The sequence below is a fragment of the Silurus meridionalis genome, chromosome 15, assembly GCF_014805685.1.
Source record: "Silurus meridionalis isolate SWU-2019-XX chromosome 15, ASM1480568v1, whole genome shotgun sequence".
NCBI classification, from domain to species: domain Eukaryota; kingdom Metazoa; phylum Chordata; class Actinopteri; order Siluriformes; family Siluridae; genus Silurus; species Silurus meridionalis.
Window position 1 is genome coordinate 9,603,671 of NC_060898.1, and position 13,669 is coordinate 9,617,339.

Below are 13,669 nucleotides of genomic sequence, written 5' to 3' on the forward strand. Positions count from 1 at the left end.
GACCTAAACCCAATAGAGAATCTTTGGAGGGAGCTCAAACTCCGTGTTTCTCAGCGACAGGCCAGAAACCTGACTGATCTAGAGAAGATCTGTGTGGAGGAGTGGGCTAAAATCCCTCCTGCAGTGTGTGCAAACCTGTTGAAAAACTACAGGAAATGTTTGACCTCTGTAATTGCAAACAAAGGCTACTGTACCAAATATTAACATTGACTTTCTCAGGTGTTCAAATACTTATTTGCAGCTGTATCATACAAATAAATAGTTAAAAAAAAATCATACATTGCGATTTCTGGATTTTTTTTTTTTTTTTAGATTATATCTCTCACAGTGGACATGCACCTACGATGACAATTTCAGACCCCTCCATGATTTCTAAGTGGGAGAACTTGCAAAATAGCAGGGTGTTCAAATACTTATTTTCCTCACTGTGTATATATGTATATACTTTAAACAGAGGCCAAATAAAATGGTAATTTGTTCCCTTTGCAAAACCGAAATGTCGTACCACGGCAGCACAACTGCGATGCTCGAGCACCGCAGCACAACTACAATGCTCGAGCACCTCAGAAGAAAACATCCTGGCGTTCTCCGGCCTCAAAAGGATGAGCCATCTTTGTAAGTATTTATTATTACAATTAGTTTTGGGAGTACTTGTTGTGTTCTTACCTGCTGTGTTTTGGTCAAGAATTAATTCATATTTGCTAGGTAATAATGGTAATGCTAATCGCTAACGGTGTAAACTCTAAACATACTGTATAGGTTACTTTGGCAACAATAAAGCAAACTTTAACTTCTAATTTACATTTACTGGTTGTTAGAAGTTGTTTATGCACACAGACTTAAAATTAACTACCGTATTTTTCGGACTATAAGCTGCTACTTTTCCCCCACGTTTTGAACCCAGTGGCTTAAACAACGAAGCGGCTAATTTATGGATTTTTCCTGGGTTTTTCCCGGTTTCACAAAATTCAAGCCAAAAAACTGAACCCCATAACATTAGACCAATGAAATTTCGGAACGGAAACGAAAAAACGCACCTCACCTGTGTGATAAACTCCCCAGAGAAATACAGTAGTTGTGAAAGGAAGGCGGAAGACAGTGAACAATGACTTACTTGGTAGGCTACTGTTTAGATACAAGCCGTTGTAGCACATTGAGTCTGGGTCAGGGGATAGCTTGGTAACTCCAGAACAGAAATCATATAAGCACAGACAGGTTTCCAAAACTCGTGCTTTTTTATTTTTCTTTGCAACAGCGTTATGGCTTAGTCAAAGAAACTTAGAAATGAGCAACAGAAAATAATAAGGACATAATCCTCTGTCTCCACACACGCAGTAATACCGGAAGTATGCAGTGCCGGTCTTTTTCCAAAATACCGCTATGCTCCTAATAGAAGCGCAGCATATGTCACCCTTTACACCGTGTGTAACGTGTCTTTCGTTAAAGCCTGTGTAAAGTACATTAGTGTAGATTGTCAAATTCAGCGGCTTATATAAGGGTGCGCTTTATAGTCCGGAAATTACGGTACATTAACAGTTCGCTGAAATCTAGTAGTGTTTGTGAACATATAGATAAATAGGCTACTAGTGCATTTTTGTTTACTTTTGGCACAAGCCAATTAAATAAAACATAATAATAAGTACGTGATCAACAACAAATTATCTCATTAGTTAAAAAGAGTTTAAAATGCTTTCTGTATTTCATAATAAAATGACATTCACTACACTTTCTGAAATAAAATTAACCCTCTGGAATCTGAGGGTGTTTTTGGCTCCTTGAGAGATTTTGACATGCTCTTACATTTGGTTCTTTTAGTTGCATTTAAAATATATTATTGACAAAAGACTTATTACACTGTATTCAGCACAAACTGGGCTACCATAATATGTCAACAACTTATGTGTGTGTTTGTATTTTTGACAATAAGGTTTATGCGTGGTTTTTGAAAAAGCAAAAAAAAACAACTCACTGATATAAGGCCACAAAACCTATAGTAAACATGTTTTCCCAAGACTTTTTGAGAACAGATCTTCTAATGTAGGTTTTTTTTTTTTAATCATGTGAAAATCATCCTGCCTGCTCAATCACATTAAACAATACATTGATTTAAAATTTAAAAGACACTTTTTACTTTGAAAGGCCATATGCGAAGAGGCGTCGACATGCTGTGACTGACAATAAAACAATACAGTACAGTATGTATAAAAAATAATAGTGTATCCTAGGGCTGGGCGATATGGCCTAAAAAAAAAATTTGTGATTTTTTTTTTTCACAAAAAATCCGATTTGCGATTCAAATCGATTTTTTCCCCCTACCTAAAATCAATCTGCATATGACAAAATAAAATTTCAAAAAAGTTTTAACTTTATTAAATAAAGTTTATTTTCCCTTCTGGGATTATAACCCTCTTTGGGTTAAAGTGCAATCAGAAACAACAAGCCAAAACTACAAGATGGTGGCCCTGCTATTGTAAATTGTGAAAATAGAACTTAACATAACATAAAATGAGCAAATCTAGAAAGAAAAATGTGTAATGAGTGTTTAAATGTGGAACATGATTAAAAATGCATCTGAGGTTTTGAGTGATTTTGTCTTTACTTTTCTTAAAAACTCCACAGTAAAATGACTGAGTGTTTGAATATGGTGATTTAAATGATCTGATGTTTCTGTTTCTTAACGGAAACGGCGTTCTGAAGCGTCTTTACATTTACATTTACATTTGTGGCATTTAGCAGACGCCCTTATCCAGAGCGACGTACAAAAGTGCTTTAAATCTTTAGTAATGAATAAATCTACACTGGTACGCAAGATTACAAACTTAATATAAATATAACTTGAATTCTACAAACTTGGAAAGTGCTAATTTAGGTATTTCAGGAAGAGGTTGGTTTTCAGTTGTCGTTTGAAGATAGTCAGGGACTCTGCTGTACGGACATCTAGGGGAAGTTCATTCCACCACCTCGGTGCCAGAACAGAGAAGAGCCTTGAAGTGTACTTACCTCTCATTCTGAGAGAAGGAGGTACCAGTCGAGCAGTGCTGGATGATCTCAGACAGCGTGGTGCAGTGCGAGATGTGATGAGGTCACTGAGGTAAGATGGTGCTGGTCCATTTTTGGCCTTGTAGGCAAGCATCAGTGTTTTGAATCTGATACGTGCAGCTACCGGAAGCCAGTGAAGGGAGCACAGCAGTGGGGTGGTGTGGGAAAACTTGGGCTGATTGAACACAAGTCGTGCAGCTGCGTTTTGGATCATTTGCAGTGGATGAATAGCGTTCAGGGGAAGACCTGCCAGCAGAGAGTTGCAGTAGTCAAGTCTTGAAATGACCAGAGACTGAATAAGCACCTGGGCAGCCTGTATGGACAGAAATTGTCGAATCCTTCGGATGTTATAGAGAAGAAATCGACAAGAACGAGCAACATTAGCGACATGTGGGGAAAAAAGACAGTTCATTGTCCATAGTTACCCCAAGGTTACGAGCAGTGGCTGAAGGGGAGAGCAAAAAGTCATGAAGTGTTATTTGGAGATCTTGACCTGGAGATGAATCACCTGGGATGATCAGCAGTTCTGTTTTGCTGGTGTTGAGTTTTAGTTGGTGAGCACTCATCTATAAAGATATGTCTGACAAGCATGCTGAGATCCGAGTGGAAGCTGTGGTATCTGATGGAGGGAAAGAAAACCCATGTAAGGATATGACTTCACCAATGGAGTGGGTATAGAGGAAGAAAAGGAGGGGACCAAGTACAGAGCCTTGTAGGACACCAGTGGTGAGTTTGCACGGGGCAGATGTGGATCCTCTCCATGTTACCTGGTATGAGAGACCTTCCCAGGTAGGAAGCAAACCATTTCCATGCTGTTCTGCAGATACCAAGGCTCTTGAGGGTTGACAAAAGTGTCTTGTGGTTGACTGTGTCAAATGCTGCTGAAAGGTCCAGGAAGATAAGTACAGATGACAGCTTGGCTGACCGAGCAGCATGCAGTTTCTCAGAAACAGCCAAAAGGCCAGATGTTAATGACCCATTGATGATTGTGGAGATGAAGGGCAGGAGATCTTGCGTGATGGTCTGGAGCGTAGTTGAAGGGATTGGATCCAGAGGACAGGTGGTGGGATTGCAAGATCGGATGACTTGCAGTATCTCATCTTCTGTTAAGGTTGAGAAGCTTGACAGAGACGTAGTGGATTGTTGGCTGTGTTGTGTAGTCATTGTTGGAGAGGAAGTGAAGGTCTGGCAGATTTTCTTAATCTTCTCATCATAGAAGGAGGCAAAGTCATTAGCAGTCAGGGAGGATGGAGCAGGTGCAGCAGGGGGGTTGAGTAGAGAAGAGAAGATGTTGTTTAGCTTACGAGGATCTTGAGCAGAGGCTTCAAGCTTTTCCTTGTAGAAGGCAGTTTTGGCAGAAGTCACCTGCAAAGAAAACATGTATTTTGGTCGCTTCCACCACCCGTACCGTAAGTGTACGATTGGACGCACAACACTAAACAAAGTGCGGCTGCTTAACCGTGTATTTTCAACATGCGGCTGTCTTAACTTTTCTTGGGAACGAGTTCTTCTCTGCTCGCTGCCATGTTGTTTGTGTATCTCTATGGCAAACGCGTGGGGGGTGGGGGGTGGATCTGAGTTCGTTCGAAACTATGTAAGCCCAGAGGGGAGCGTCGGCGGACATTAAAGAGAAAACCGATTTTTATTAAAACAGATCGATGTAAACTACACATTCTTGTTAATCGATAAAATCGATTTATCGCCCCGCCCCAGTGTATCCATTTGAGGAATCGGCAAGAACAAACAACTTGAACCCCCACTTAGTTGGCTTGGCTTTCATGTACTGTGTCCTCCCAGTGTTAGCTTTGCATGCTACCATCCTCTCATCCACTTTGTAATCAAAGTTCATTTTAAAAATATGCAGATTTACTACCCTCTTTGAAATACAGTACAGCTTATATATCGTTAGCATTTATAGATTTCATGTTTAAATTGGTTCCTGATATTAATTATTGTGTTTGTTTTTTCTCAGGAAGAGGCAAAGCTGTGTACAAGATTTCTTTCATAAAAAGGATGTCACTTTTTGCATGCCCCAAATGGCCGTTACACACTTTTTGGCACTTTATTTTTGTATACTGTAAAAACTTCAACCACATTGAAGTATTTTTTTGAAAAAAATGTAATAAAAGTTGAAATATTATATTAGAAGTTTAATTAGCTAATCAAAAAAAGAACACTAGATTAGGCAAAAAATAGAAATAATCGTTAGAGTTGTCGACTAATAGAAAAATAATCGCTAGATTAGTCGACAGAAAAAATAATCGTTAGTTGCAGCTCTTTTTCATATATATATATATATATATATATATATATATATATATATATATATATATATATATATATAAAGAAAATTCTTTGAATGAGAAGGTGTGTCCAAACTTTTCGACACACCTTCTCATTCAAAGAATTTTCTTTATTTTCATGACTATGAAAATTGTAGATTCACACTGAAGACATCAAAACTATGAATTAACACGTGGAATTATATACATAACAAAAAAGTGTGAAACAACTGAAAATATGTCATATTGTAGGTTCTTCAAAGTAGCCACCTTTTGCTTTGATTTGCACACTCTTGGCATTCTCTTGATGAGCTTCAAGAGGTAGTCACCTGAAATGGTTTTCACTTCACAGGTGTACCCTGTCAGGTTTAATAAGTGTGATTTCTTGCCTTATAAATGGGGTTGGGACCATCAGTTGTGTTGTGCAGAAGTCAGGTGGATACACAGCTGATAGTCCTACTGAATAGACTGTTAGAATTTGTATTATGGCAAGAAAAAAGCAGCTAAGTACAGAAAAACGAGTGGCCATCATTACTTTAAGTAATGAAAGTAAAGTACTATATATATATATATATATATATATATATATATATATATATATATATATATATATATATATATATATAATTATTTTTTTTTTTTATGAGTTGAGACAAACTTGCAACCCACCACATAATACGTTCCTGAGGGTACTCCGCAAATATTTCAAACGCACTTCTTTCACGTTGTTATTATGGGGTGGTTAGGATGCGCGCTCTCACTGCTGCGGACCGGGTTTGATTCCCAATCAGGAAACCAACCCCAGCAATTAGGGTTGCACAAGCTAGTGCACTCTTAGTGCCGGTCCCAAGCCCGGATAAATGGGGTGGGTTGCGTTAGGAAGGGCATCCAGCGTAAAAACGTGCCAAATCAAACATGCAGATGATCCGCTGTGGCGACCCCTAATGGAAGAAGCCGAAAGAAGTTTATTGCATTTGCCACATAACTAATTTGATTCGCTGATTTTCCTGGTCTCTCGCAAATAGCACGATAGACCAAAAAACTAATTTAAATTTTAATTTAATTTGTAATACATATTCATGTTATATGCTTTTTACGACTGTCCAAATTTTAAACATGTAAAATAGAATAAAACTTATAGGGAATTGTTTTTATGGAGTTTTATGTTAAAATAATGGACTGTATTAATAAAAATATACCGTAAATTTCCAGACTAACCCTAGATGCCATGCAGCTCAGAACACAGGTGAAGTGCGTTTTTTCATGCTTGATTGTTTTCAGCGTGTCGAATGATTCGCATTTCCTGTAGACCGTCCGAGTGAGCGGCAGGTTAAACATCAGAGAAACATCATCCATATTTATGATGTGGTGCGGCCCGATTCAGTGGGAGCACATGTGATTTAATATAAAGAGTTTCATTGGTTCACCTGAACCCGTTCGGCAATTTCATTGGTCTAATGTTATGGGGCACAGTTTTTTTGGCTTGAAGTTTGTGAAACCGGAAAAAACCCAGGAAAAATCCATAAATAAGCAGATCATTGTTTAAGCCGCGGGAAAATACGGTAATGAATAATTATAAAATAAAGTAAAATCTTAATACAGTACTGTATTCATTAAATATCATTTTTGGGGTGGCTTTGGTTTATCACGGTTTTTCATTTATCCTGGGCAGTTTTGGAACGTAACCACATAAACAGGGGATTACTGAAAATATTTTTCTAAAGGTGCTATTGACAAATCTTTACCAGATGTCAGTGGTCACCAATGCAATTCCCACATGCAAGAAATCAAATAATCGATGTCCATAAATTGTGTACTAATGTGAAATGACACAGAGGGGAAAAACTTCAATATGCTTACTGAAATGTATTTAATACTTTGTAGAAAAGCCTTTGTTTGTAATGACAGCTTCAAGATGCCTCCTGGATGCAGAAACTAGTTTCTTGTATGTATTGCTCAGGTGTGATTTTGGCCTTCTATGAACTCTGATCTTTAGTTCATTCCATAGGTTTTTAATTGGATTCAAGTCAGGTGATCGTCTGGGCCATCTTTATTTTCTTTTTCTAAAACCAATTCCTTGTTTCCTTGGCTGTGTGTTTGGGATCAGTGTTTTGCTGAAATATCCACCCTCATTTTATCTTCATCATCCTGGTAGATGGCAGCATATTTTTTTATCAAGAATGTCTCTGTACATTTTTACATTCATCCTTCCATCAATTATCTGCAGTTTTCCAGTACCATATGCTGAAAACAGCCCAACACCATGAAGTTCCCACCTCCGAACCTCACTGTTGATATGGTGTTTTAGGGTTGATGTGCAGTGTTATTTTTCCTCCAACCATGGCATGTATTATGGCATCCAAAACTTAAAAGTTTGGTGCAAACTTCTTACCAGCAACTTATGTCTGAGGTGGTCCTGGAATCTGAACTCATGACTGTGTGATCAAAAGTTCAACCCCTTATCCACTAAACTGCCACTACTTGTATACAATACTAATTCTAAAAAGGTTGTATATATTTATATAAAAATTAAATGCAATAAATTGCAAGTCTCATATACTGTTATTTTATTTGCAATAAAAAAAAAAGAACATATAACTTTTTTTAAAGATTTTAAGGAAAGAATGTCATAATTTTTTAATTGTTAACAACTATCTAAAAGAAGTTGGGAAGAGGCAAATACAGTTTTAAGTCAGACAAATAAAATTTCAAATCCTCCGAACTAAAGAGGAGAGGTATCATCCGGATTATCAGCACTCAAAAGCTTGCATCTCTAATATGGTGGTGCATTAATGCCTAGAGCACCTTACACACCTGAAAAGGCACTATCAATGCTGAAAGGAAGGCACAGGATTTAGAGCAACTTGTTATTTCCAGCCAATGTTTTTTTTATTTATTTTTATTTTTGCAAGACAATGCCAAACTGCGTACTGCAGCTATTACATATGTAACTATGTAACTGCTCTACCTGCAGTCCACACCTTTAATAAAAAAAAATTTGACAAAAAAGTACAAGAAAGAAGACACAGATTCTTAGCCCTTTAATATTGCTTTAGAGAAAGGTGCTTTATACAGCGACAAACCACAGATTTAAAAACTTTGTTGTTGAATAAAGGAAGGATCCACTTGAATGTTCTAGTTACAGACCAATTAGCCTTCTATCTGCAGATTCAAAGCTGATGGCAAAAGTGCCTTAAGATTGGATCGATGTTTAGTAGGAGACTTGATTGGCTATGATTAATCAGGTTTTCTAAGAGGGAGATTTGCTGCAGACAATATACTTAGGCTTCTTCCTATTATTGAACAAACAGATTCATATTCAGCTTCCTCTGTAATATTTTCTTTGGATGCAGAGAATGCATGCAACAGAATTTTTTTTATATTATATTTTATATAGATTTTTTATGGTCTGTCCTAGAGCATTTTTTTTTTTTTTTTCCCCCCTATCTACGAGTTGTCAAAACTATTTACTATGAATGCTCAGCCAGAGTACTCACTGGTTCTTATATCTCCCCTTTCTTTTATCTTGGCTGGGGTATGTGTCAAGCTTGTCCCCTGTCACCCTTGCTTTTAATGTATAATCATCATTCTCATTAGAGCCCTTGGCCCAAACAATCAGATTACACCCCGCTATTGCTTCAATTAGTTGTATGAATATGTCTCATAAAATTTCACTCTACACTGATGACGTATTGTTGTACATATAAAATATCAACGTTTTGGTTAAGGAATGCGTAAAATGATTTAATACATTTGGTAAACTATAATATAAAATAAATTGGAGCAAATCCATACTTATACCCCTTAATTTAGCTGCTGACATTTAGACTTTACCCACTATGATACCTGTCTGTGTCCAGTTTAATTATCTACAATCATTCAATTATAATTCTCTTCTTCATAAGATTAAGAACGATCTTCCTTGTTGGTCTCCACTTTCTTTGGCTCTTCATGGAAGGATAGCTATTAAGATAAATATACTCCTGAATCTAAGCTTTTTATTTTCATTGTTACCTCTGGCATACCTACTGTCTATTTTAAAGAGCTCAATACAGCAGTATCAAAATTCGTGTGGAATAATAAACTTCCTAGAATTTGATGTCACATTCTGTCTTTCATAAAAGGATTTTGTTTTGCTGCTTTTACTGCTGCCAAAAATGTTATCCTCAAACTGTGGTTGGATCCATCTAATCCAGTTATATTAACTTGTATGTCTTCCTTATTGGACATATAATTAATATCCTACTACTATTTTTTTAATTAATGCTGTGCAATATACTGGGCAATATACTTGTTTTTTTATTTATATGATTATTTATGATTTGTATTTTTATGCGGAGCGACACTGTTTAAGAGGGGCCCTGTATGTGTTACTAAGCGTGATAGTGAAGATGGATAGGATAAATTTTGAAAGTAGAGACCTGCACTCCCGTGGGACCCTACACAAACGAGTGCGGCGCAGGGCAAGATTTGATGGGTGATTGCGGTTGATAATTGTATTCTCCCACATACGATTATTTTATTTGCAGGACTCCCACAAAATGGTATTAAAAAATATAAATAAAAACAATAAAATAAAAAAAATGTTACGTATGTACTGGACAGAAGCATCAATAGCAACTAAAATAAAGTAAAACAATTTACAGGCACAAGAGCAGAAGAGAACTCTTGCGTGGTTCATGCGCGGTAGACTACTAGAGCATACTGTCTGAAAAGCAAGACAGTGGAGAATCGCTGAGTGCTACAGATATTACTTCATTATTAAAGAAAGGAAGATACAACACAACTGATCTGTTTTTTTTAATAAGATATCTATTTAGTTGATGTTCTATGTTCTGTTCTAAGTTTCTTGTTCATGTCTGTGTCCTTCATTTACACAAAAAGTCAAAACTTAAATAAAGCAAGCGTTTGTTTATTTTCCATTTATTTCTTATTTATATTTGAAAGGGAAGCAAGTGGAAAAAAAAATAAAAATAAAGCAGAGTAGCAGTAAGAAGCAGTCAGTGCATTGACAATAAAACTAATTACCTGCAGGCTTTTGCGGGCAGATGGGAGTGGGAGAATATAAGATTTTTGCAGGAGTGGGACAGAACCTTGTGGGAGCTTTCACCAAGGTTTAGTTGGTAAAGAAGTCTTGCACTTGTGCTATATTTTCTTTTTAGATTTACTTGAATACTGTGTGGTTTACCTGGTCTTGAAATTTAAGGAATAGTTAATATTTAATGCAAGTTGCACACATTTTCTATTTATTTGTTTATATATTATGTATTCAAGTTGCCTTTTGATGCTGTTTGCACAATAAAAAGGTTATGTCTTTTGACTGCAACTGTCATGCATTCAGATTCCTTCACTTTATTAGAATCAAGAGTGCCACCTCTTTTCACCTGAACCCGTTCGGCAATTTCATTGGTCTAATGTTATGGGGCACAGTTTTTTTGGCTTGAAGTTTGTGAAACCGGAAAAAACCCAGGAAAAATCCATAAATAAGCAGATCATTGTTTAAGCCGCGGGAAAATACGGTAATGAATAATTATAAAATAAAGTAAAATCTTAATACAGTACTGTATTCATTAAATATCATTTTTGGGGTGGCTTTGGTTTATCACGGTTTTTCATTTATCCTGGGCAGTTTTGGAACGTAACCACATAAACAGGGGATTACTGAAAATATTTTTCTAAAGGTGCTATTGACAAATCTTTACCAGATGTCAGTGGTCACCAATGCAATTCCCACATGCAAGAAATCAAATAATCGATGTCCATAAATTGTGTACTAATGTGAAATGACACAGAGGGGAAAAACTTCAATATGCTTACTGAAATGTATTTAATACTTTGTAGAAAAGCCTTTGTTTGTAATGACAGCTTCAAGATGCCTCCTGGATGCAGAAACTAGTTTCTTGTATGTATTGCTCAGGTGTGATTTTGGCCTTCTATGAACTCTGATCTTTAGTTCATTCCATAGGTTTTTAATTGGATTCAAGTCAGGTGATCGTCTGGGCCATCTTTATTTTCTTTTTCTAAAACCAATTCCTTGTTTCCTTGGCTGTGTGTTTGGGATCAGTGTTTTGCTGAAATATCCACCCTCATTTTATCTTCATCATCCTGGTAGATGGCAGCATATTTTTTTATCAAGAATGTCTCTGTACATTTTTACATTCATCCTTCCATCAATTATCTGCAGTTTTCCAGTACCATATGCTGAAAACAGCCCAACACCATGAAGTTCCCACCTCCGAACCTCACTGTTGATATGGTGTTTTAGGGTTGATGTGCAGTGTTATTTTCCTCCAACCATGGCATGTATTATGGCATCCAAAACTTAAAAGTTTGGTGCAAACTTCTTACCAGCAACTTATGTCTGAGGTGGTCCTGGAATCTGAACTCATGACTGTGTGATCAAAAGTTCAACCCCTTATCCACTAAACTGCCACTACTTGTATACAATACTAATTCTAAAAAGGTTGTATATATTTATATAAAAATTAAATGCAATAAATTGCAAGTCTCATATACTGTTATTTTATTTGCAATAAAAAAAAGAACATATAACTTTTTAAAGATTTTAAGGAAAGAATGTCATAATTTTTTAATTGTTAACAACTATCTAAAAGAAGTTGGGAAGAGGCAAATACAGTTTTAAGTCAGACAAATAAAATTTCAAATCCTCCGAACTAAAGAGGAGAGGTATCATCCGGATTATCAGCACTCAAAAGCTTGCATCTCTAATATGGTGGTGCATTAATGCCTAGAGCACCTTACACACCTGAAAAGGCACTATCAATGCTGAAAGGAAGGCACAGGATTTAGAGCAACTTGTTATTTCCAGCCAATGTTTTTTTTTTATTTATTTTTTATTTTTTTGCAAGACAATGCCAAACTGCGTACTGCAGCTATTACATATGTAACTATGTAACTGCTCTACCTGCAGTCCACACCTTTAATAAAAAAAAATTTGACAAAAAAGTACAAGAAAGAAGACACAGATTCTTAGCCCTTTAATATTGCTTTAGAGAAAGGTGCTTTATACAGCGACAAACCACAGATTTAAAAACTTTGTTGTTGAATAAAGGAAGGATCCACTTGAATGTTCTAGTTACAGACCAATTAGCCTTCTATCTGCAGATTCAAAGCTGATGGCAAAAGTGCCTTAAGATTGGATCGATGTTTAGTAGGAGACTTGATTGGCTATGATTAATCAGGTTTTCTAAGAGGGAGATTTGCTGCAGACAATATACTTAGGCTTCTTCCTATTATTGAACAAACAGATTCATATTCAGCTTCCTCTGTAATATTTTCTTTGGATGCAGAGAATGCATGCAACAGAATTTTTTTTATATTATATTTTATATAGATTTTTTATGGTCTGTCCTAGAGCATTTATTTTTTTTTTTTCCCCCCTATCTACGAGTTGTCAAAACTATTTACTATGAATGCTCAGCCAGAGTACTCACTGGTTCTTATATCTCCCCTTTCTTTTATCTTGGCTGGGGTATGTGTCAAGCTTGTCCCCTGTCACCCTTGCTTTTTAATGTATAATCATCATTCTCATTAGAGCCCTTGGCCCAAACAATCAGATTACACCCCGCTATTGCTTCAATTAGTTGTATGAATATGTCTCATAAAATTTCACTCTACACTGATGACGTATTGTTGTACATATAAAATATCAACGTTTTGGTTAAGGAATGCGTAAAATGATTTAATACATTTGGTAAACTATAATATAAAATAAATTGGAGCAAATCCATACTTATACCCCTTAATTTAGCTGCTGACATTTAGACTTTACCCACTATGATACCTGTCTGTGTCCAGTTTAATTATCTACAATCATTCAATTATAATTCTCTTCTTCATAAGATTAAGAACGATCTTCCTTGTTGGTCTCCACTTTCTTTGGCTCTTCATGGAAGGATAGCTATTAAGATAAATATACTCCTGAATCTAAGCTTTTATTTTCATTGTTACCTCTGGCATACCTACTGTCTATTTTAAAGAGCTCAATACAGCAGTATCAAAATTCGTGTGGAATAATAAACTTCCTAGAATTTGATGTCACATTCTGTCTTTCATAAAAGGATTTTGTTTTGCTGCTTTTACTGCTGCCAAAAATGTTATCCTCAAACTGTGGTTGGATCCATCTAATCCAGTTATATTAACTTGTATGTCTTCCTTATTGGACATATAATTAATATCCTACTACTATTTTTTTAATTAATGCTGTGCAATATACTGGGCAATATACTTGTTTTTTATTTATTTTTATTTTTGCAAGACAATGCCAAACTGCGTACTGCAGCTATTACATATGTAACTATGTAACTGCTCTACCTGCAGTCCACACC

The 13,669-nt window shown here is 36.2% G+C and overlaps 1 protein-coding gene across 11 annotated transcripts in view; it reads left to right on the top strand.

Annotated features, from left to right (window-relative positions):
• The window catches only part of rapgef6 (Rap guanine nucleotide exchange factor (GEF) 6), a 147,111-nt gene that overhangs the window by 14,088 nt on the left and 119,354 nt on the right, over positions 1-13,669 (top strand). For 7 of the 11 annotated variants that reach the window (XR_006927941.1, XM_046867182.1, XM_046867189.1 and 4 more), the window contains exon 1: positions 482-615. The exons of 2 other annotated variants lie outside the window; for them this stretch is intronic. Coding sequence is in view for 8 of the 9 variants with exons in the window: in XM_046867182.1 (XP_046723138.1) it covers positions 497-615 (119 nt within the window). In the remaining variant the exon portion in view is untranslated. Of the gene's footprint in view, positions 1-454; positions 616-13,669 lie in introns of those variants that run through there. 2 more of the 11 variants (XM_046867185.1, XM_046867193.1) reach the window with 2 other exon arrangements.